The 27046-nt window shown below is 33.6% G+C and overlaps 1 protein-coding gene across 1 annotated transcript; it reads right to left on the bottom strand.

The window, feature by feature from the left end:
• Window positions 1-1486: 1486 nt before the first annotated feature.
• Window positions 1487-26448, bottom strand: LOC145159163 (uncharacterized). Its single transcript, XM_079078077.1, has 7 exons — window positions 26321-26448; window positions 10139-12820; window positions 9360-10025; window positions 6139-6798; window positions 2944-3858; window positions 1813-2586; window positions 1487-1698 (listed from the first exon to the last, which is right to left on the bottom strand). Exons 2-7 carry the CDS (start codon window positions 12794-12796, stop codon window positions 1669-1671), a joined length of 5703 nt encoding a protein of 1900 aa, XP_078934203.1. The 5' UTR covers window positions 12797-12820; window positions 26321-26448; the 3' UTR covers window positions 1487-1668.
• Between the last annotated feature and the right edge of the window lie 598 nt (window positions 26449-27046).

Below are 27046 nucleotides of genomic sequence, written 5' to 3'. Positions count from 1 at the left end.
AGAATATTGTAAAGATTTGACAAGGAGTATGTGTTGAAATTCTATTGTGTATTTATCATCCGACAAATATTTTTTCATTCCTTTATGAGTTTGAAAACAAAGGTGAGGTTGAACTCTAGAGTTGTACCAATCACACCATATGCATTTGAAAATCAAATCATTAAGTCTGTCGTACTATGCCTCAATGCTCTTATTTTTCTTTTGCTTAAAATCTACTAGTTCAGACAAGCATTTCTTCACTGTTCTTTTCTTTCAAAGTATCCCATATCTCTATATCTCTTTTGATGTTTTGCATCCACGAGCATAGCTGTAAACAAAAGGTAGAATAGCTCCTCGCAGTTCAGGGAGACATCTTTTGTCATTTGCTTTCTTCTTGTTTCCCTGTGTAATCATATCTTCAGCTGCTCCAGCATTTCCAGTGACTTGAACCAAATCAGCTCGATATGTTCCAATCTCGATCGATCTCCATAGATCCTCATCGATTTCGTTCAGATAATCTTCCATACAGTCAGCCCACTGATCATAGTACTCTGGGATCAACATTGGAATCTTGGTTGCAGATCCAAGTAGATTCACAAAGTTCATTATTGTGTTAACATTGAGATTTCCTATTAGAATGAATGAAAAGAGGAAATTCTTGAAAAGAAATGAATTAAATGCTAAAGCGACTAACAAAAACAGATGCAGAATCAATCAATCACACTTGATTAAACAAAGAATTATGTTTCTATCTGCGAAAATATTGAATTGGAAAGATCCACTAAACAAGATAAAAATGTGAACAAATTATTCAATCAAAGTAATGATTTCTTCTCTAATACCAATTGAAAGTAGTTTAGAAATGTGTTTAAGTCAATCGATTAAGAAAACAGAAAAATAACACGTCGATCTAAATAAGATCTGGTTTCAATACTTGTATTACAGATGAGCACAAGGAGTTTGAGTACAAGTAATGATAATACGAATGATGCAAAATTTACTATACCCTCAATGTACAAAGAGTATGGGTGATGGTGACATAAAGCCATTGATTGACAATGCAATCAATTTCACACCATTTATGATCATCTAGTTTGCTTGCAGAACCCTCGAGATGGAATATAAAGTAACCTTTTGCAATGAGTTTGAAATAACTCATGCCACGCAATAAAGTCTATCGAAGTCCAACATAAGAGGAACATACGATTTAAGAGGAACAACATTTATGATCATCTGGTTTGCTTGCAGAATCCTCGAGATGACGGAATACAAAGTAACCTTTTGCAGTGAGTTTGAAATAACTCATGCCATGCATCAAAGTCTGTTGAAGTCCAACATAAGAGGAACATACGATTTTATGTTCGTAATACCATAGATCTTATCATGTGGATTGGGGGTAGACATGATTAATATATAAGAGAAGGCATATATCGACAAAAAAAAAGAATAATAACGATCGGAGTGATTAAATTAATGATTGGCTAGGTTTATTTAGCATGATACCATGTAAATAACTATTTTCCCATAATGATTTCTCGTATTTTATCAAAATATATAACTACAATGACAAGGGCTAAATACAAAGTGGGCTTACAATACACAATGGGCACACTAAATACAATGAAAATACAATACGTTTGACAATCAAGAAACATGAAAATAGAATTTACCATTAATTTTTACTTCACATTAATCATAGTCCCAGTCGTCTGAGAATTCCTGCATAAAGTAAATAAATATAAAGTTGAAAATATAGGTTGCTTAAGAATGATTAAACTTACATAAAACGTGTCAAATGTTGCTTAAGAATGATTAAAGAAAGATCTAGTTTACCTTTTGTTTGATCTTTATAAAGGAGTTGATGTCTTCCCCTGCATAAAACGATCCAAATCTTGTTTCTATTTCTTTTAGCTTCGGAGTAGCTAAATTTCCCTTGGTGAAAGTCCGTATTGTTGGACATTCCTTGATTAGCAAAGTATCCAATAATGGGAATGAAAAATCCTCCTTCCCCAAGCTAAACCCCTGAAAACATCGAAGATAATGAAGAGATATGGACTTTAGACGAGGTAACACAAGTATCTCATTCGACTTGCCATCAGATTCCTCTTCTACAACACCACTTGCATCTTTCACAATTACATCCACCAAAAGGTCACAGTCGGTTATACGTAGCTCTTGGAGTTGCAATAGACTACTAACCATGGAACCACTAAAAACATGTCCTAATCTATCACATTTATATATATAAAGTGTTGTTAGGTTTGGAAACTCAAATGTTGTCCATTGATTGCTCTTCCATATATTCCTCAGACTACCTAGATTATCTAACTTCACTTGTGTTAAGTTTGGCAGTCTGACAATAGTAGTAGTTTGTGATGATTCATCAAACCCATGTCCACTAATACTATTTCTATTTCTCCCTGCTTCTTCCAATGCCTCAACTACCTCAATTGCCCAATCACAGTGCTTGACATGAATCTTTTCAAGCTTTTGCAGTTGCAGCAACTCACTGGATGGAATAATCTTTTTAACATAATTCCATTTCACGTCTAATTCGATCAAGTTATGAAAAGACCAAGGCATCCCGGATGAGTTGGGAAATGGGCTCTGCAAGTTCAATACAGAAAACGTCATAGGCATATGTCAAACAAAAAAAACATTTCAATGTCATATGTTGTAAGGTTAATGAAACTGAATAGATTATCAATATTAGTGACAATAATACTTAAATCCAACTAAAATTTAGTGAATTAACTGCTTACTATTTTTGATCTTATAAAGTAAGTTAGACATGTAATGTGATTTTGGAGGTTTTTGCATTCTTCGTCAAAATGGAAAAGTTTGATTCCACGTGACAACATAAACTTAGACTGAAACTAGTGTTAACGTGATTAATATATTTTACTTGGCATGATCATGTTATCTTAATTAGATGATGCCAAAGAAAGATATAAGTAGTTATACCTGATGATGTGTAACATGAAAGTTAAGGCCACATTCAAGAGAATGTTTGCCTAATTTTGTGTGTATATACTTGAGTTCGGGAGTTGTGGACCCACCAGGTGCAAACACCATCATTTTGGGGCAATTATCGATCTTAACCTTATCCAATGAAGGCAACCGGAACTCATTCATCCCCAAGAAGAAACCCTCCAGCTCTGGTAGATTTAGTATTTCAACCGACTTTAGTTGAGGAAACTCCACAACATCCTTCGATGATGATGATGATTGATCTTCTTCTTCCTTCAAAATCACTTTCATTGACCCACAACCAGATATCGTTAACTCTTCGAGCTGTCTCAGGCTTCCATGTGCAGAGAATGTGAAGATATGTTCCAAACTCTCACAATATTTAAGTTCCAATATCTTCAGATTGCGAGAGTGTATATTCAGCATTTGAAGCTTTGGAAGATCTTCCAGTGCAATAGACTTTAGACGAGGAAACACCACAACCTCCTTCGATGATACATCTTCTTCCTTCTTCACAATTACTTGCATTGCCACACAATCCTTTATTGTTAACTCTTCAAGCTGTCTCAGGCCTTCAAGTGCAGAGAATGTGAATATATGTTTCAAAAAGGGACAACCTACGATTTCCAATATCTTCAGATTGGGAAGCATAATAACCTTATTTAGTCTTGGAATTCCAGGTGTACCACCTTTACCTTCTTCACCACTACTCTTGTTGTTGCTGTTCATCTCTTGACTAACAAATACCTCCTTCATCCCATTGCAATTCTTTATTTTCAATACTTGAAGCTTTTGCATTTGTCCTGCTGCATTACATGGAATCACATATGACAATGCATGGCAGTATTTTATTATTATCTCTCTAGAGTATTGGGATAATCTCCAAGAAACACTATCTGCTTCAGAAAACTGCAGCAACAGATCAAAAATTAATGTAAATTTAAACTATTGACACAGCTTTTGTATAAAAATTTTAATTCAAAATCTAGTTTTTTTATACTAAATGAAACTAGTGCTCTCCACCTCAAAAATGTAGTTTAATTTGCTTCTCATTTTATTACTAATGTTGGGATTTATTGAACAAACAATAAAAGATATACCACTTTACAACCTAAAATATAAGAATGAAAATTCAATGAAATAAAAAAAGGATATGTTAAACACAACAAACATAGAAAAATTAGTTTTGGGTTAATATTATAAATTGTTGAATTCTATCCTACAATACTTGTCATCTGATGGTCCCTGGTATCTAAACTAACTTTCATTTAGTTAAACACTTACTTCCTTTTTTTTCCTTAGTACTCTTTAGATTAGAGCACATGTCTTGGTTTTTATTTCTGGGGAAATGTAAGAATATATATTTGACAGAGGGTTAAGTTGCTGACTCTTACATTATACATCATTAATTCATTGATGTAGTTTACAATCGGTTAACAAGTTATGTCTTACATGCATGAACCTCAAATTTTAATGACCGACCAATCTTTGTCTGTCAATTTGGTTCGATTCTTGTCATTGTTGGAGAACACCAGTAGCAAAATTGTCACAAAACGATGTTCTAGAACGTGTATCCATCATCAGGTATGAACAAGTTACCTGTGTTGCAGAATTCATTGTGTTTTTAAGTTCTTTTAGTTTAAATACATCTACAATTAACGCAAGGATTTGTGGCTTTAGCAGTTCAATCATAGACATGCTGGGATTTGTGGTCAATTGGTCATCCATGCTGACAGTGTATATATCAGAAGAGAAATACAGATTTTTGTTGAGTTAATTATGTTTGTTTTCATGTGTACGTTTTAAATAATTATCGTTAATGGTTAATCTTTGTGGTTTGCAATAGTTACCTTATCTACTTGGTGATTTTTTTTATTTTTTTGTTTTTTTATTTTTTTTTTTAATTTAGAAATCGGGTCCAGCATATGGGGGTAATGTTGCAACTAGTGTTGCGTAATCTCAGTCAGGTACCTATCATTGCTCGTGTGTGTGTGTGTGTATATATATATATATATATATATATATATATATAAGCATATGCATATATACTTATTCATATGCATATGCATATGTATATACTTATTCATATGGATGTGCATATGCATACCGTATTTTTATGTATATAGAGACTTTAAAAATGTTTTTTTTTAATATGCACGTCATTTGCATATGTTTTTTAAAAATATGCATATACACAAAAAAAATGTGAATATGCATTAAAAATGCATTTTTTTTGAAAAATTCATTTTTCAAATATTAATTTCAAAATTTGTGGAATAATTTCGTAGATTAAAAAAAATAATTAAATTTAAAAAAAAAATTCAAATATATGAAAATATGCCTTATGTTTCGAAAATAAGATTTAAAAAAATAATTTTTCAAAAAAATGCATTTTAATATATATATATATATATATATATATATATATATATATATATTCAAAAAAATGTGCATAAATATATAAGTATATTATTTTTTTTTCAATGTTTTTTGTAATCGTCCTAGATATATGTATTAACATGAAATGTGAAATTTGGTAACTAAATTCATTGTAGATAAAAAAAAATTGTTGGTTCTCTCTCTCAATTTAGTTCTCCATTGATCTTGCATTTATATATATATATATATATATATATATATATATATATATATATATATATATATATATATATATATATATGTGTGTGTGTGTGTCATGGCATTTATGCTTTAGGTAATTATTATCTTAGTCTAGTGTGTATAAAATGAGTTGTTATGTACATTAAGACTTGAATATATATTGGTTCGAATTATAGCAATAAAGGAAAAAAAATGTCCATAATAAACACAATTATGAAAATGGAAAATTAATCTAAGATGCTTGGTTATAGAAACAGCAGAGGATTCACATAGAATGGCAAACCTAACTAGACATGTGTGCATTTTTTCATTTAGAAAAAATAAAAAAAAAATCATATCAATATATGATATGAATTGTCATAACGAACAAATTCAAGGTAATATTTGTTCAAATGAATTGAACTTGTTATGCCTGCAAATCCTATTCTTGAGTTTACATGGTAGGCAATGGTGTGCAATAAAAGTTTAAATCGCTTATATGTGATTTGGTGATTTTCTTAGAATATTGCAAAGAAAAAATGGATATTAATAAAGAAATTAAATTAGTAATTGAATACGCACAAAACATACCATAAGTTGATTAACGAAAGCGGTAGTTGTAGTGGTATTGTTGGAAGATATTTCATTGCTCCCATCTTTGGCACCACCTCCACCAATACGTTTTAGATTCTTCAGTTGTTTTAGAGTGAGAGAATCAAGCTGAGGGAACAAGATGGGGCTTGTGTGGGCAGATGTAGATGTAAATGTAGTCTTTTCTTCATCCCCATCATCTCTATTTGAAACAACTTCTTCAATACCATCACACTGTTCTATCTTGACTTCCTTTAGGTTGGAAAGAAGTTCTGCCATGAGAGGTGAAAACAAGTACTTAATGCTTCTGCAGTCCTCCACATATATGTTTGTGAGGTTGTGGAATGGTGATTCTGATTGTTGTTTTGGAAGAGTGAAAAAAAAATTTCGGTTGCACTTCCACACATGACTCATGTTGTCCATATCACTTAGATTCAAATTCTTGAGGTTGGGAAGTATAGGTTGTTGCTTATGGTGAGTTGTTACCAATTCTCTACTTGTTGGAATCTCTATCTCAAACACCACCTCCACTCCTTCATACCTCTCCAATGCAAGTTGATGGAGGTTATGAAAAGAGTGTATGATAGAGGATGGAAATACAACATTAGCAATGCTATCAGTGACTTTTTGTAATGTTTCTTCCTCTAACAGAATATCACTCTGCACACATACACCAACAAGAAATGTAATTATTGACGTAAGTATTGAATTGTGTTAATGATTTATGATTCCATGTCCATTCATAATTCTTTCTTTTAATTTTGGATTTTAATAAGATTGTTTTGATTTTAGGTAATTTTTCAAGAAACTTTTGTAGATGATTTAAATTGTTAACGGATTAGAAATAGGTGCATTGTTCACCTTAAGATAAATTATTAGATGTTATAGGCTCCTATGCAACAATAAAAATATGTTTTAATTAAGATGTGATTTATTTTTGAATTAACAAAAGAAAAAGTTGGGTTGAAATTCAGTTAATAAGCAACGATATACAGTTAAAGGGTTAAGTTCACTAAATTTAGCTGCCCATCCAAATCACCAAGAGTGTTTCCAAACCTATGTCCATGTGCTTTTAACTATCTTCCTTTTTGACTGCTTAAGCCGACACTGGTACCCCTTATTAAATTTAAAAAAAAAAGTGTACGAATAGGTTCGATCTTGGGCATCACAACTAAAATAAAAATAATAATAGGAAAATTGAGTCAACTGCAAAGCAATGGTCATTGTGATTAGCATTTTTATGCATTTCTTGTCTCTGAATATGAAAATTGCAAAAAAAAAAAAAAAAAAAAAAAAAAAAAAAAAAATCCTTTCATTGTGTGGTTTTTATCTATAAGACTTTTATCACTAAGAGAGGACAGTTAAATATTATAACAATTATATCCTTTGTTTTATATAAATGAAAATGGGCCCACCATAAACCATCCCTCCTCTTCACGGTCAATCATGTTCTCCGGTACCCCCAAACCATCTCCTCTATAAATCTCACACTCCTCACCGTCCTTTTTGTAAGATAATAGATTGCTTGATTTCCAAAGACGACAATTACATAGGAATATATAAAGAACACCTAAACCCTAATAGCTAAACCCTAAAGCGCTTGGGCCTAAACACTAATCACTAACATCCCCCCCGCAGTTTGATCGGGAGGGGACGATTAAACTGGAAAAATAAACAAAAAAGATAAAACATAAAACCTAGATGAAGATAGTGGTAACTGCGGTGGTAGAGCTTTGACGATGGCGGCTAACATCAACTGCTTGTCGGAGAAGAAGAGAGAAGAATTGGCAACCAGAAGCGATTTTGTTGTTGAAGAAGAGAAGAGAGGTCACGACGATGACGATCATGCAACCGGCGGCAGAGGAGTCCGGAGAAAGGCATCGAGAAAGAAAGAGGGCTTGAGATGCGGCGGACGGAGCCAATTCCGGCGAGATCGGAGACTGCAATGTTGATGGAGAAAGAGACGACTGTAGATCAGAGACTGCTCGGTGGAGAAGGTGTCATCGGAGAGAGGCAGCTGCAACATCAGAAGGGGCTAAATCAGAAAAGAGATCTGAAGAAGTGGCCAGCCGAGGAGGAGGCGGAAGGTGAGGAGGCATATGTCATCTGTGGAGGAGGTAGAAGTAGACGAGGCAATAGAAGAAGCCGATGAAAGGGCTATGGTTTGGTGCCACTAGCTGTTTTATTATTTAGGTGACGAAGAGAAGAAACGGAAAAATAAGGAACATAATGAAAGCACCTCCAACGACAATGAGAAAATGTCGTCGGAGGTGGACGGCGGCGGCTATGAGTTGTGGTCAGCAGTAGGGTTTTAACCTAGAGCTCTGATATCATGTAAGATAATAGATTGCTTGATTTCCAAAGACGACAATTACATAGGAATATATAAAGAACACCTAAACCCTAATGGCTAAACCCTAAAGGGCTTGGGCCTAAACCCTAATCACTAACACTTTTCTTATCTCCACTCTACTACTAACAGATCAAGAAATAAAATACGCCATCAGAAAATTTAAAATCAAGATGTGTTTGTGTATTTGATCAATTCTCCCTTCCATCTTCATCTACCATATCCACCAGACCCACCTGGACCATTTGTTTCAAGCTAATCTCTCAATAATGTGGATTTTTATCAATTTGAAGTTGAAATCGCTCCACTTGCTATGAAAATCAAGAAAAAGGATAAAAGGATTTTATACAGGGTTTTAGCTTCAACTCTCATCTATCTGATTATGTTGATCGAGTTTTAAACAGAATCAATTCTGGAACTTAAAGAGTTGTTGATGATATTTGGTTGAAATTAAGTTTAGAAAAAAAAATTACTCTTATTAAAGTCAAGTCCGTTTACTTTAAGTTATTTCAGGTTAAGGGTTTCTTCGAGCCACATTTTTTTTTTTTGCAAGAAAGTAACATTTTATTTTATAATTTAATAATTAAATTTGTTATTTTTTACCAAGAGTAATTAGTGACATTTATAATGATTTATTAACTAAAGTTAGGTGATGTCTGATTAGTCACATTTCTACACCATCTCTAACGAGAAATCATGCTTTATATATATATATATATATATATATATATATATATATATATATATATATATATATATATATATATATAAAAAGTCACATATATACATGACCTTTATTCCAACATTAATTCAAGAAATGGTTTGTGGCTTAATACTTAATTAAATAAGAAAGTGAAATTGAAAGCCATACCTGCTCTTCCTCTTCTATGCTCTCTTCCTCTTCTCTACTCTCTTCCTCTTCTATACTCTCCTCCTCTTCCTCTTCTATGCTCTCTTCCTCTTCTCTACTCTCTTCCTCTTCTATACTCTCCTCCTCTTCTCTACTATTTTCCTCTTCTCTACTCTCTTCCGAGTCATTTCCCTTGTTTTCTCCGCAATTCCTTATATCCATCTCTAAAAGTGCACCCAGATCAAAATTGGTTGTGGTAGGTGTGAATACATTTCTAAACATCTCACATTTTTCAATTTTTATGCTTTCAACAGCTTCAAAGCCACCGATGAGAGGACAAGAGTTGTCTTCGCCTTTTATCCTCCATACCTCTCTTAGCTTCCCTAATTTCCACACTTTGATGCTTCTTAAGTTGCTGGTGTTCTTTTCTTCTCCAATTTCACCGGCACTGTCCAAGTCGATGATGAATAAGGATTCAATGGAATCACAATTATCGACTTCAAGCTCTTCAAGATGATGCAGCAGAGACATGGGATTGTACGGAAATAGATTCACAAGCTTATCACAATTTCTCACCTCAATCTCTCTCAACTTAACTTCTGCACCTCTACTATGTTCACAAGGCCATATTTCCTTTATATTCTCCATGTAATCAATTTGGAGCGTCTCCAACTTAGGAATCACAACCTGCAAAAATAATATTCCGTTAATAGCCACATCCAAACAATAATACAGATATTCTAAAAGTTATAGTTAAAAAGATAGTTGAAATTGTATTTACATAAAACATATATATGTACCTCTTCCTTCAGCAAACTAGATGTTTCCAACTTGTTCTTTGGAAAAATGCTAGTGAAACCCGGCATGCTGCCGAGTTTCAACTCCACAAGTTCTGGTAGCTCAATTATGTTGACATTAAGACATAAACCCAATAGCTTTGGTAGTCTACACAAAGACAAAAACTTCAGCTTGGGAAACGTAATTGTATTTTTTCCACTACCCTCAGTCCCATTATGTACGAGTTCTTCCATATTATCGCAATCATAAACTTTCAGATGCTCAAGATTTGACAAAGTGTTTGCCACATGGAGTTTGAAAAGGTATCTCAACTCTACACACTCTGAAATGAAAAGGACTCTTAAATAGCAGAATGAAGAGGATTGAGGAGGATGTGTCGACTTTACCTCAACATCTTCAAGATCATTCATACCATCCACACTTAAAAAAAGCACCTTCGTTTTCACAAACAACTCATTAAGTTTAGAGTTGATTACTTCACTTTTGTTGGTCACCAAATGCAACGTGTTTTCATATGAGAGGCTACTCTTACCGATATCTCCATCTAAAAACCGTCCCACTGAGATCTTGAATCGTTCAAGATTCTCAAATGACATATTCTTCACTTGAGCGTTGTTATTAAAGAACTCAAATTCTAACGTAGAAAGGTTGTTTGAACGCTCTGCTATCTCTTTGTAGTTATCCTCTGTAAACCGGGTAGACCCATTCCTAATATAAAGTTCTTCAAGTTTCACCAAATATTTCAAGACATCCTTTTCTATACGAACACCATAACAGTTTGTCAAATCTAGCAGCCGCAATTTCTTCAAATTTCCGATTACGGAAGGTAACAATTCAATGTTAGAATTAGCAAAGCTGAGCACTTCCATGTTGAAAAGATTACCGATTGAAGAGCAATCAAACATCCTTAATGAACATTTATGGAGATGAAGCACTCGAAGGACGGTGGAACATTGAGGTAACGAGGGAAGCAATGGATACTTCATTTCATCGTATGATATAACCTCAAGCTTTTCCATTCCTTGATAAAAGTCTTGAGGATACCTTAGTGACTTACCTCCATGCATAAGTTTCAAAATCTTTAGGTTTGGAAACTTGAGGTCTCCGGGAAATTCCAACATACTCTTGCATGTTAATGAAATTTGTTTGCAAGAGTCACTGATATCATTTTCAGTCCACTCGGGCATATTACCATGGTTTATAATTGAAGCATGCTCCACTTCAGAAAACATTCCCAAAACAAAAGCACGAACCAGATCATGCATCTTGACATGCACACCATCATCACTTTCAATTAACAAATTTGTCTGCACCAGTCGCTCAATGCAGGTGTTGAGCCTGTTTCTTGCTTGTCTAATAGTATTAACTTTATCAAATAACTTTAAGCCCCATCCATACCTCATCAACTCCTCGATAGGTATATCAAAGTCTTCAAGAAACAAACCACACATCAAAAATACGGATTTAGTCTCCTTGTCTTTGAGATTGTTGTAGCTCGTTTCAAAGACTTTAGGCACAACACTGTGAATGTCATGGTGCTCTAAACGTGAAAGTGCATCCATCCATGCATCCTTTCTTTTATGTCGTAGAGTACACGCCATGGTTTTGATGGCAATTGGCAGACCGAAACACTTCTTTACAATATCTTCTCCTATCTTATGGAGCTCGGGCTCAGAAGTGACTACAAATTGGTGGAACAAACTTTGTGCTTCAGCTTCAATTAGAAGTCCCACGTTAAAAATTAAATTAGCTTCAACCCCCATTACTGTGCAAACATGTCTGTCTCGTGATGTCAACAAGACCTTGAAGTCGACACCTTGATTTGGAAAAGGACTTAAACCAATATCTTCCAGATCAACGGACTGCCAGACATCGTCAAGTATTACAAAGAACTTATTTTTGCCTCCATCTGATTTGGCCTTGAATCCTTGACGGAGCTTATCAGCTCTTGCTTGCTTAGATTTTTCATTGAGCTCTACACCTAGGTAATCTGCTATAGCGTCCTGAATGGCAACGGGGTCTGTCTTTTCCCCTATAATTGCTTCAACAATAAAGTTAAACATTTTCTTTTCATGCACAACCTTTTTCAGCCTTTGCATCATTGTGGTCTTCCCCACTCCGCCCATCCCACATAAGGCTATCATGTGGGATTTTTGGTTCACTCCGAGTGCTTTGAGTGCTTTTGTAAAAGTAACCTCTCTTGACTGGAAGTTATTGTAATTATTTGATGATGTAGAGGTGGATGCGTTCATGGAATCAACTCTTCCGAGAGGAATGGGATGATCAGTCCAAGTGATCATAGAGTGTCGTCTCATAACACTGTCGATCTCCTCAATTATATTGAAGGCTTTCCTTCCGACCTTGTGCCTAATTTTTAGATCAAAACAACTGCCAACGTCACTAGGAATGCTTTCCACTTTTCCGTTGATCTTTCCTACTTCTTCCAGCCAACCACTAACTTGCGCTGGAACCTCAAGACGATTACTTGTGTTATGATTCGTACGCTCCTCAATTCCGAGTCTTGCAACATTCAACTCTGCCATTTTGATACCCATATCCCTTGTGTATTTTGTGCAAGATATCATGTAGCCTAGGTGTTTCTTTACTGGAACCATGAGAATTTGAACAACTTGTTTCATAATTTCAGTAGCGACATCCATTGCTGGAAATTCTTGTGGTAGAACCTACAAAGTAGCCAACAATTGATTAGACTGAATTTAATGGAAATTAATAATGGATGGAGTAATAACATGATCCTATATTCGTTGCATTTAGTAACGTTGTATTAGCTCTGGCCTATACCTATGGTGTAATCCGTCAAAATGTTCATATCATAATGTGAAATGAACATAAAAGATAAATTTTTAAGAATTTAAAGACCATAATAGAAATCATAAAGAATTGCTATTTCATTGGTTATTTATAAAAAAAAAAATCAAAATATGATTATTTTAAAAGTGATGCATTTTATTAAGGTTGGAACGAAAGATGATTTAATATGTAAAAAAGTCCATCTCCTAATTAAAGAAGAATTTAAGAATAAACTTTGTGCTAACTTTAAAGAAAAATTAGAGTATTAATCTTATAACAAAGTTTTCGTAATTATATTATTACAAATCCTTGTGATTCACAACCACATTTAAGTATTTGTTAATAGATCCAACTTTTGTCCGAGAAACCTGTGATTGAAATGAAATTAATCAAGACGAAAAGAATATATATATATATATATATATATATATATATATATATATATATATATATATATATATATATATATATATATATAACTTTAAAAATCATTAAGTCATGAAATCATTAAAAAAGCAAAAGAGTTAAAGTAAATTATATAAGTTTTAATTTCGTTATGTAACTTTAAAAATAATTAAGTTTTTATAATTTTTAAGCAAACTTATTTTAGTTAGGGTTAATGTCATAAAATGAAAACCAGATGGTATTAGATAGTATTCAGGTTGCACTTTAGGCCTAGTTATCTTTGTCTATTGCCTACAACTAAAAGTAGAATGTCCCAAATAACAAATCCCCTAAAAGTGTAAAAGTTTGGAAAGTGGTGTGACAAAACGAAGGTCAAAAAAAATTTACTAAGGGACTAAAAATGTAAAAATTTAGAAAATGGTGTGGCAAAATGAAAATCAACAAAAACTTATTATTCTTAACTTAGTCAAGCTTTAATATATATATATATATATATATATATATATATATATATATATATATATATATATATATATATATATATATATATATATATATATAGAGGCTTAGGTTATTGTATTATAACTAATTATTGTGTGGACGTAGAGACAATGTTATTCTTTGAGAATGATAAAGAAAATATGTTGTTTGATAATATAAATACGTTCAATCTTACATAACTATTGTCATTAACATACATTCTCACTAATTAAATCGTCTATAAGGTTATTATACACTTATTATTATTATTCTCATTTCTATCAGAATGTTGTCAAAATGTTTATTGAGTCGTATTCTGTCAGAATGAGAATGAGTGAAAAACGATGTGTGAGAACAAAAATAAATAATAATTAGCGAGAATGCATGAAAATGACGATATTTTTTGTAAGGTTGAACGTATTCGCATTACTAAACAACTTATTCTCTTAGTAATTCTCATAGAATAACATTGTCCACACATCCGTACAATAATTAGTTAGAATACTTGAACCTAGTTCTCTCTCTCTCTCTCTCTCTCTCTCTATATATATATATATATATATATATATATATATATATATATATATATAGGTTTAGGTTCTATGGAAAACAAAAAACCCTAAAAATCATAAAAATGCATAAAAAAATAATTAGAGATCACAAAACTTTTTGTTGAATTTTTTTTTTTAAAATCGCATTTTTTAACACAAAATCGCTGAAAAAAAACTTTGAAAAAAAATTTTATAACAAAAGAAAAGTTGATTTTTTTTTTTTTTTTTCAGCGAAATTTTAAAAAAAAAAGCTGCGATTTTTTGATGTGTAAAGTCAAAAAAAAAGTTTTGTGATATTTAGGTATTTTTTTATGCATTTTTAGGGTTTTTTTGTTATATATATATATATATATATATATATATATATATATATATATATATATATATATTCAAATGAGAAGATTGAGAACATTTTTTATAAGTAAAAAGACACGGGCTTTGTTTTTCTAATTGCCTTCAAGAAACTTAAAAGGCGAGTTTATATATAAATATTATTATTTTCAATTTCAATATAAATAAAATACCCCCACCTACCCACTACATTAATTTATCACACCCCAACTTCACGAACTCCACCAAGGCCACCGGACTGCCGTTGGGCTGCCGCCACCGTCGAACACCGAACCACCGCCGGGTCGCCGGAAAACCGCTAGAGTGTCGTTTTTTTGTACGAATCTGCTTCAGATCCTTTTCTCCTCCGAAATGAATCCCATATCTAGTTTCACTAGATCTTGTTCACGATAATTAGATCATGAATCCGAATAAATCTCCACCAGAATCAAATATTATCGGGCCGGTGATAAGATTGGGGAAATCTCACAGCCTCATTTCAATTCTAGGAGCTGAAAAGCAAGTAAATGCAAAAAGAGGAGCCTAAATGGGTCCGACTGAGATTTGAGGCTTGTCGGTCCGTTCAATCGATTTGTTCAGTCGATCTTACGATGATTCCGTTTCTCGATCGACGAGCGGTGACGACGAGATCAAAATGAAGAAACTAATGCTACAGGTACGTCGGAGGTGGGGAGGAAGTCAAGTAGCTGAACGAGATCGACGCGTGTGATCTGTTGATGGAGTCCAGCTTCGTTATTTTCTGCTTCTCAACATCGTGTTGTTGCTGCGACATTGATTTGAATGTACAGTTACGTCGGAGAAGAAAAACTCGTCGGAGAGGAGCAAGGCGCCGGAAAAACAAACCTTTAAAACTTTCGTGCGTCTGATAAGGGTGGTCAGACTTTTTGATTTTTCAAGTTAAGAATTTAGGTCAAAATATTATTTGGGCTGAACATGCTAAATTTTGGGCTAATTTAAATGCGTTTAATATTTTGATGGAACATCATTTTTTTTTGCTAGATCCATGATACCTAATTAATAAATTTAATTGCTGGGCTTATTTAAATTTTGGATAATAAACAAGACCATTGAAATTATATAAATTAAAGTTGACGTTAGTTCATAAGGATGTATTTTTTTTAAATATTTTGTATTTATAAAAGAGATCATATAATATAATTATTGTTTTTTTTAAATAAATATAATCATATATGATTGATATATACGATCACATGTGATTAAATACACTAGAATAAGTATTGAATCGAGAACACGAAAACAAATTTTGTTTATATAAATCATATGTGATTAAATATATATAGTCACATATGATTAAATAGCCGAGAACAACTATTGAATCGATAACTAGAAAACAAATCTTGCCCACATTAATTGATAAAATATTTATAATCACATTTGATTAAATACATATAACCACATGTGATTAAATGCATAAGAACAACTATTGAATCAAATCTTATAAACCTAATCCAACAGGTTAAATTGTATTATAGAGAATGTCTATAAGGCTAATTAGCTAATTGAAAAGTATTGAGTGTTATTATAGCTAAAATATAAATAGAAAAGGGCAAGTGATTCAACTCGGAGATAAGTAAAAACAAATTTTGTCCATTTTAATCATATGTGATTAGATACATTTAATCACATTATTTATATGGACAAAATGAATCTTGTCCTTATAAATTATATGTGCTTAAATACGTGTAATCATATTTGATTAAATATGATTATATACATGAGAACATTCAATCAAGGACGTGAAAACAAATCATGACCACATAAATCATATGTGATTAAATACATATAATCATATGTGATTATATGTATACAATCACATATGATTTATGCGGATAAGATTCATTATCGCATTTTGATTCAATAATTATTGTTTGTCAACTTTAACCATATGTGATTAAATACATCTAATCACATGTGATTATATGTATCTAATCACATATGATTTATATGGTCAATAAAGAATGATGTCTATATAAATCATATGTGATTAGATACATATAATCACATATGATTATATACACATGATTATATACACGAGAACAACTATTGAAATCGAGAACACTAAGATAAATATTGTCCACATATATCATATGTGATTAAATGCATATAATCACATGTATCTAACACATATAATTTAAATATTTAATCACATGTGATTATATGTATTTAATCACATATGATTATATGTATTAAATACATATAATCACATGTAATTAAATACACGAGACCAATATTGAATCAAAAACGCGAAAATAAATATTGTCCATATAAATATTATGTGATTAAATACATATAATTACATGTGATTATATGAATCCAATTACATGTGATTTATGTGGACAATATTCATTTACGTGTTCTCGATTCAATAATTGTTCTTTATCCACTTTAATCATATGTGATTAAATATATTTAATCACATGTGATTATATGTATCTAATCACATATGATTTTATTTGGAAAAAATGAATCTTGTCTATATAAATCATACGTGATTAGATACATATAATCATATGTGATTATATACACGAGAACAACTATTGTACACAAGATTTGTTTTTGAATTTTAGATTCAAAAGTTGTTCTTTGTCCATATTAATCATATGTGAATCAAATATGATTTATGTGGACAAGATTCATGAGAGCAACTATTGAATCACATATGATTTACGTGGACAAGATTCAATAATTTTTTTTTTAAACTTTAATCATATGTGATTAAATACATCTAATCATATATATGATTAAATACATATAATCACATGTGATTTAATACACAATGCCAATTATTAAATTGAAAACACGAAGACGTAAATAATATTTTATTAAATACATATAATCACATGTGATTATATGAATCTAATCACATATGATTTATGTGGACATAATTCATTTTTGCTTTGTCGATTCAATAGTTATTCTCATGTATTTTATCACATGTGATTATATGTATAATCGTATGTGATTAAGTACATGAGCACAACTATTGAATCGAGAAGGAAAAAATGCATCTTGTCCACCTCAAATCATATATGATTATATACATATAATCACATGTGATTAATTACACAAAAGCAATTATTCAGTCGAAACCGCAAAAAATAAATGTCGTATACATAAATCATATCTGATTAAATACATATAATCACATGTGATTATATGTATCCAATCATATATGATTTATGTGGATGAGATTCATTGTCACATTCTCGATTCAATAATTGTTCTTTGTCCACTGTAATCATATGTGATTAAATACATATAATCATATGTGATTATATTTATCTAATCACATATGATTTATACGGACAAAAAATAATGATGTCTATATAAATCACATGTGATTAGATACATATAATCACATATGATTATATACACAAGAACAACTATTGAATCGAGAACACAAAGATAAATATTGTTCACATATATCATATGTGATTACATGCATATAATTTACATGTGATTATATGTATCTAATCACATAGAATTTATGTGGAAAATATTTATTTTCGCGTTCTCGATTCAATTGTTGTTCTTATGTGCTTAATTACATGAGATTATATGTATCTAATTAGATATGATTTATATGGACACTATTCATTTTCACATTCTTGTTTAATAGTTGTTCTTGTACATTTAGTCACATGATTTCTGTACACAAGATTCATTTTCGCGTTTTTGATTAAATAGTTTTTCTTTTTCCACATTAATCATATGTGATTAACACATACAATCACATATGATTAAATACATAAGAAAAAGATTGACTCATGAATATTATCAATATAAATCATATGCGATTTGATACATATAATCACATGTGATTAAGTACATGAGTACAACTATTGAATTGAGAAAGAAATAATGAATCTTGTCCACATAAATCATATGTGATTAAATACATATAATCACATGTGATTAAATATATTAGAACAATTATTGAATCGACGCAAGAATAAATATTTTCCATACGAATCATATGTGATTAAATATATATAATCACATTTTATTAAATACACAAGAACAACTATTGAATCAACACATGAAAACAAATATTGTCCATGTAAATCATATGTGATTAAATACATATAATCACATGTGATTTAATACACGATGCCAATTATTAAATCGAAAACATGAAAATAAATACGATCCACGTAAATAATATTTTATTAAACACATATAATCATGTGTAGTTATATGTATCTAATCACATATAATTTACGTGGACAATATTCATTTTTTCATTCTCGATTCACTACTTGTTAACGTGTATTTAATCACATGTGATTATATGTATTTAATAACATATAAATCATATATGATTTGATACATATAATCACATGTGACTCGATACATATAATCACATGTGATTATATACAAGAGAAAACCTAATGAATCAAAAACACAATAACAAATCTTTGTAGGTAGGGGTGGGGGTGGTGGAGGCGGGGTGGTAGTGATTGGTGGTGGTGGTGTGTGGTGATGGTGGTGGTGGGTGGGTGGGTGGTTGCAAGTGGTGGTGATAGTGACGAGTGATGGTTTTGGTGGGTGGTGAAGGTGGGTGGTGATGGTGGTGGCGGGTGGTGGTTGATAGTGGTGATGGGTGGTGGTGGTGGCGGGTGGTAGTAGGTGGTGGATAGTGATGGGTGGTGGGTGGTGGTGGTGGGTAGTGATGGGTGGTGGTTGGTGGTGGGTGGTGGTTGTGGTGGGGGTGGTGGTGGGTGGTGATGGGTGGTGGGTAGTGACGTGTGGTGGTGGTGGGTGGTGGTGGTTAGGTGGTGATGGTGGTAGGTGGTGATGGTGGTGGCGAGTGGTGGTGGTGGTGTGTAGTGATGGGTGGTGGGTGGTGGTTGGTGGTGTTAGTTAGTGATGGGTGGTGGTGGTGGGTGGTGGTTGGTGGTGGTGGGTAGTGATGGGTGGTGGTGGTGATGGGTGGTAGGTAGTGGTTGTGAGTGGTGGTGGCAGGCGGTGGTGATGGGTGGTGGAGGTGGGTGGTGGTGGTTAGGTGGTGATGGTGGTGGCGGGTGGTGGTTGGTGGTTAGTGGTGGTGGTGGTGGTGGTGGGTGGTGATGGGTGGTGGGTGGTGGTAATGGTGGTGGCGGGTGGTGGTGGGTGGTGGTTGGTGGTGGTGGGTAGTGATGGGTAGTGGTGGCGGGTGGTGGTTGGTGGTGGTGGTTATGGTGGGTAGGTGGTGGTGGGTGGTGGGTAGTGATGAGTGGTGGGTGGTGGTGGCGGGTGGTGGTGATGGGTGGTAGGTAGTGGTTGTTGGTGGTGGTGGAGGGCGGTGGTGATGGGTGGTGGAGGTGGGTGGTGGTGGCGGCTGGTGGTGGTTGGGTGGTGATGGTGGTGGGTGGTAATGGTGGTGGCGGGTGGTGGTTGGTGGTGGTGGTGGTGGGTGGGTAGTGATGGGAGGTGGGTGGTGGTTGGTGGTGGTGGTTAGTGATGGGTGGTGGTGGCGGGTGGTGGTAGTGGGTGGTGGTTGGTGGTAGTGGGTAGTGATGGATGGTGGTGACGGGTGGTGGTGATGGGTGGTAAGTAGGGCTTGTGGGTGGTGGTGGCAGGTGGTGGTGGTTGGGTGGTGATCGTGGTGGGTGGTGATGATAGTGGCGGGTGGTGGTTGGTGGTGGTGGTGGGTGGTGGGTGGTGGTGGTTAGTGATGGGTGGTGGTGGCGAGTGGTGGTAGTGGGTGGTGGTTGGTGGTGGTAGGTGGTGTGGCGGGTGGTGGTTATGGGTGGTAGGTAGGGGTTGTGGGTGGTGGTGGCAGGCGATCGAGGTGGGTGGTGATGGTGGTTACGGGTGGTGGTTGGTGGTGGTGGTGGGTGGTGGGTAGTGATGGGTGGTGGGTGGTAGTTAGTGGTGGTGGCGGCGGGTGGTGGTGGTGGGTGGTGTTGGTTGGGTGGTGAGTGGTGTTAGTGGGTTTTTTAATTGTTTGTAACTATTTTTTGATTTATATGAATATTATTTTATAATTTTAATTAAAAAAATTGTGTGGTCCAAATTTGTTCTCAAATGTTCTCGATTGAACGCTTCCCTATATATATATATATATATATATATATATATATATATATATATATATATATATATATATATATATATATATATATATATATATATATATATCAGTGTTGCAGAAATCGGTTTAATCGGCCGATTAATCGGCGATTAACAGCTAATCGGACCTCCAACGATAAGATTTATTGCTAATCGGTCACTATAATCGGGTTTGGTCAATACAGGTCAAGGTCGGAATTAATCGGGCCTAATCGGACCTAATCGGACTTAATCAGACCTAATCGGGTTTGGTCAACGCAGGTCAAAATCGGGCCTAATCGGTCCTAATTGCCGATTAATCGCTTTTTTTGTAGGACTAAGATTAGATTTATAATTTTTTGAATAATTTTCCTAATAATTAATGGTCCCCGATTAATCTTCTGGTTAATCCCCGCATAGCCGATTAATCCTTAATCGCTAGTCCACCGATTAGTGATTTATGCAACCATGATATATATATATATATATATATATATATATATATATATATATATATATATATATATATATATATATATATATAGGTTGTTAGCATATATAGATGGTGCACGGATCAATTTCGGGTTATGAATTGAAGACATCCATGCATCCTTTCTTTTATGTCGTAGATGGTGGACGAGTATAGTCGGTGGATGTGGGTTTATAGATTGTCTGGGAAGTTTGAAGCTTTGGGTGCTTTCAAACTATTCAAGTTGATGGTTGAAAAAATTTCGGGTTATGAATTGAAGACACTACGCACGGATCAAGGGGGAGAGTTTACGTCAAAAGAATTCCTATGAAGAAAATGGAGTAAAAAATGCATCTTACGACTCCACACACGCACCTCAACAAAATGGAGTTATAGAAAGACGAAATTGTACCATTATGGATATGGCAAGGAGTCTACTTAAAGGAAAAAATGTACATGAAGAATTTTGGGGAGAAGTTGTTCGACACACGATTTATCTTCTCAACCGCTTACGTATAAACGCGCTTCCCGACATCACACTGTATGAAGCTTGGTTTGACAAAAAACCAAACCTCGAACATTTGAAGATTTTTGGTTGTGTTGTTTATGCCAAAGTTGTAGGTGTACATTTAAAGAAACTTGAAGACCAAAGCAAAAATATTGTGTATCTTGGAGTAGAAGATGGAACTAAAGGGTATCAATTATCTGATCCGGGGAGCCGGAAACTACGGGTTAGTCGCGATGTTGTTTTTGTTGAAAGTGAAGGATAAAATTGGTACAAAAACAAGGAGGATGAAGCCACAACTCCTAAAACCTTCACAATAATGGAGACGGGCAGTCATGAAGTCAATCTGGCGCAACCGGAAAGCCTTGGAGTTAACCGGGAAAATCCGAACAGCCGAAACAACCCCATATACTCCTATTTCGGCCCCATTCTCTTCAAGTTTGACCGAAACGGAAAGCCCCTCAAGTGAGGTTGGGCCAAAAGGATTCTATTCGCTTGTCGATGTCTATAATGATGTTGAAAATATGATCCTAGAACCCAGAGAATTGTTAATGATTGCAGCGGATCAACTCTTGAATTTTGAAGAGGCGGTTACCTCTAAATCATGGCGGGAAGCTATGCAAACAGAGTTGGATGCAATCGTGAAAAACAAGACATGGAAGCTTACCAACTTGCCACCGGGTCACAAAACAATAGGATTGAAATGGGTCTTTAAAGTGAAAAAAATATAATCCTAGAAATTTCATAAAACATAAAGTTCGACATGTCGTAAAAGGATATATAAAAAAACAAGGAGTCGACTTTGATGAAGTTTTTGCACCGGTACCCCGACTTGACACCATAAGGCTCATTCTTGCCTTAGCGGTTCAACATGGGCGGGTTGTTCCACCATTTAGATGTGAATTCAGCTTTTCTTAATGGCGATCTTGAAGAGGAGGTTTATGTAAGTCAACCAGAATGATACATTGACAAAATACATAGTCACAAGGTGCTTAAACTCTCCAATGCTCTTTATGGTTTACGACAAGCTCCTCGAGCTTGGAACATTCGGTTGGATAAAAGCCTAAAAGGACTTGTTTTTCGAAATGTTCACGAGAAACGGCGGTGTACAAAAGGAACCCATAAGGAAAAACTCTTTTAGTTGATGTCTATGTCGAAGACTTTATCATTACGGGATCAAACAATGAAGACATCATGAAATTCAAGGAACAAATGAAAAAAGAATTTGAAATGAGTGATTTGGGTTTAGTTTCTTACTATCTTGGAATAGAAGTGTCGCAAAAGAAGTAGGGAATTTCTCTACGACAAATGGATTACGCAAAAAAAGATTTTAAAGCAATTCAGGTTACTAGAATGCGACTCGACAACTTCACCAATGGAACCTAAGTTAAAGGTTAAGCAAGATTAAGATGGTGAAAAAGTTGCCTCAACCGAATACAGGCGGGTAGTAGGATGTCTACGGTACTTGACATACACTCGACCAGATTTGTCATTTGCAGTTGGTATTGCTAGTCATTTCATGGAACAACCAACCACCTTAATTTTCAAATGGTAAAACATATTTTGTGATATGTTAATGGAACCATTGATTATGGGCTTAACTATGGAAAGGGTCGTGAGGTTGAAGACTTGGTTGGGTTTAGTGATAGTAATCATGGTGGTGACAAGGTGGTGGGAAGAGTACAATTGGGATGATTTTCTACCTAGGAAGAAATGCAGTGACATGACAATCTCAAAAGCAAAGAACTGATGCTTTGTCAACTTGTGAAGCTGGGTTCATGGCAGCCACGACAGCTGCATGCCAAGCCATTTGGCTTGGAAATCTCACAAAGGAGCTTACGAGACATTATGTCATGCATATCACCTTGTTTGTTGACAACAAGTCGGACGATTCAGTTGATGAAGAATCCTGTATTTCATGGTAAAAGTAAACACATTGACATTCGCTAACACTTCATAAGAGAATGTGTTGAAAAGGACAAATTTTAGTAGAACACGTCAACTCAAAGGATCAACGAGCGGGGATCTTTACAAAGGCCGTGACACACGTGAAACATGGCGAAATGAGAAATATGTCCGGGGTGACGAATACCGAGCTGGTCCAGTTTAAGGGGGAGAATGCGATATTAAACTGGATAATAATAATAATAATAATATAAGAATTGTCAGATAGTTTTTCTATTAAAAGCTTGGAATGATAGAAAGGAAGGATACTTTCTCTCTCATGAGAAGAATAGAAAGTGAATGGTATGATAGTTTTATGTAAGGATAGAAAGGAAGACTATCTTTCTCTCTCATGAGAAGGATAAAAAAGGAAGGTAGAATAGAAAAATGGATTCTTTTTTGTACGTATCTTTTTTAATAAGCAATTGTAGGGTACAATTGTTTAATGCTTTTATGGGTATAACTCTTTAAAGATTTTATGATTTGATTGCAAGTAAAGCAAGTGGAAGGAGTCCTGGTCTTTATTCGTTTAATAAATATGTATGATGGTCAGCCACTCCTTACAAATTCAAGTTGTAACCGTTTGTCTTTCTGTCAATAAAAACTTAAGCTTTAAGCTTGTAATACTTTGTCTTGCCTTCACTTCTCTTCTGCCTGTCTATGTATATTTTTATTAGTCCGTACTGTGAACGACGAAAACACCTTAATATTGCATACAATTAGATCCTCATTTTCCAGCTCTTTGATTAGAAGTCTTAAAAAAAATGCTATACGATGGCTGGATATTTTGTAATAAGTTTTAGCAAAACACTAATCTATTTAATTTATAAAAGATTACAGAACACCGTATACTTGGATAAAATTAATTTCTTTTCTCTTATACATTTTTGGTACAATAAAACCAGGTGCGCTTAATTAACTTTGGATAAAGTTCTATCAAAGTCATCATGTATTAATCTTTAAATATTGATAATTATAATGTGTTATTGAGAAGTTGAATATCAAAAATTATTTTGAACGAATCATATATCTCAATTGGTCGAATGGATAATTATAATGTGTTATTGAGAAGCTTGTCAAGGGTTCACAATTTTAAGTATTAAGATTTTTTGTTCTAACTTCTATAAGTTTTGCCCAGCTGAGACGAGATTGTTTAAGAGTTAAGCTGTCCTAGGTGAGTTTCACTTGTCATCTAGGTATTTAGTAGTTCCTTGCACGTAAATAAATTACGATGCAAGATTTGATGATTTAAAAAGTAAGACATTTATGGTGATCTATAACATGTAAATATATAAACATGATTCCTTTTTTCTTGAAGTGGAGGGTTAAAATCCCTAGTAGACATAGATAAAATTAAAGAGTAGTTTAAGTTTAGATTAGAAATAATTTATATTTACCGTTTAAAAAAAAAACTATTTTTAATATTTAATTCATATTTAGTTTTTGAATGGCTTCTTTTTTATTTTTGCCCCTTCTCAAAATATGTTTAAAATAACCTTCAATGGGACTCTTAAGGCATGTGAAAGGTTTGTGATGACAGCTAGGAAAGGAGTTGAGTGTTTGTTTTTTTTTTTTTTGGATTTTACTATCAATGACCAAAGTCAATGAGGTTATAAAACAGTCATATAGTATTACGCATTCATGCTACTTATTTACACATAGTTATATGAATTTTTTATTAGCTTATTGACATCACTATGCATACTAACCAAAAAACATAGCACAGTAATACAATTATGAACAAAATCAAGTCATATTTAGTTGCATTAATCAAACCCAAACGATTGTTCAACATCCTCTGTTTTCAAACCTCAAAACAAAAGTAAAAACATAAATATAAATATTAACCATCTGAATTCCAATAATCATAATCATGAAATATGCGTTGTTTCTATGGGAAAAGATGATTCCCCTCTGGGCCAGATGAAGTCTTTTGTCAGCTTTTAAGAAATATGAGTTTTTTGTCAGCTTTTTTGGTTAGGAAATAGATGAAGTCAAAGTTAACAAGAAATACGTGAGTGTTAACAAAATTAATCAAATTGAAGTAGTTATCTCAGCAAACAACAAGCTGCTGTTCGATATTCAATCCTAAATTTGTTGATTTATGTTAAATTGAGTTGGCAAAAAGTGAACAAAGTTGAACAACTTACCAACATCATAAACCATATTGCTTCCTCAGCCTAGCTTTCTTCGTAAAATAAATTTTGATATAATTTTGTTTGCGTTATATGTATTTGACTTGTGAGCAGATTTAAAGCTTTTGAACAGTTCATAGCTAGGGTTTGTCAATAAATTTAATATGGATCAAAAGAAAAAACATTGAGAGGAATCCGAAGCATATAAGACGAAGTTATAATTTATATTTTCATATAATCTCCAGAGGAATCCGAAGCCATTGCTCAGAGTTTCTCTCTGATAGGCCTACACTTTGTACACACCGAAAACATAGGCAAACTTAGATTTTAAAAGCAAGCAAAAAAGAGACGGAATTGAGGTATTGTGGGTTGCGTTACCATGAGTTGACAAGTGTAGCTAGACCAACTAAACCTTGGTTTGTATCAAGCAAGCAAAATATTATTTGCATATAAAACATTAAATCAATAAAGGAGTGTACCTGTACTTTTGTATGTATGTATGTATGTATGCTTTCTCTTCTGATCTACAGTCGAAAGATGAGAACTGAATTTAACTATAGAAGATATAACTATGAATTGTGAAAAAGAAGAATGGCAGACGGAGATTTATATAAGAGTATTTCATAAGGGGAAGGGGGTGATTGTAAATTGTTATAGTCAAGCCTAGTGTATTTCTTTAATCATATTTTTAAATGTAGGGGTCAATTTGATATGACCGTATGATGGAACAGAAGATATATTAATAAAATGAACAAAATAATGAAATGGGTCATTACATTTTCATGTTTTGTTGACATAAAATGGGTCCTCCTATTTGCACGATTAAATTCGTGTATAAGTCATTATTAGAGTATTGATTTGATTACTGCATAAACAGTCTCATCATTTTTGTCACTTCACATGATTTCAATTGTTTTTATGTCTTTTCTAATTTAATCCCTTTCACTTAGATATAAATTACAAAACACACCCTTTTTGTTCTTTCGAATTCCAATAATTTCATTATTATCTATTTCAAATATATAGATGAAAACTTAATCTTAATAATTATAAGGTTTGCAATTTCATTATTATTATATAGGCTAGTATTGGTTTATTTTCTTAAAAGTATATATGGATCTGAAAAAACTATACGATTAGTCTTATAAATATTTTCAAAATAATATCAATTAAAATGTTAAGGCTCTATATTTGATTTTTAGTAT

Source organism: Lactuca virosa, chromosome 2 (assembly GCF_052849685.1).
Source record: "Lactuca virosa cultivar CGN04683 chromosome 2, Lactuca_virosa_CGN04683_v6, whole genome shotgun sequence".
Taxonomy (NCBI): domain Eukaryota; kingdom Viridiplantae; phylum Streptophyta; class Magnoliopsida; order Asterales; family Asteraceae; genus Lactuca; species Lactuca virosa.
This window is presented reverse-complemented; position numbering and strand designations above follow the sequence as displayed.

Bases quoted from the DNA above. Each gene is read 5' to 3' on its own strand.
- LOC145159163 (XM_079078077.1), bottom strand. From the start codon at position 12,796: ATGGATGTCGCTACTGAAATTATGAAACAAGTTGTTCAAATTCTCATG. The intron at 3,859-6,138 runs GTATGTTTTGTG...CTGTTGCTGCAG, and splicing joins CTTTCGTTAATCAACTTATG to TTTTCTGAAGCAGATAGTGT. The intron at 1,699-1,812 runs GTAAACTAGATC...TACTTTATGCAG, and splicing joins TTATAAAGATCAAACAAAAG to GAATTCTCAGACGACTGGGA.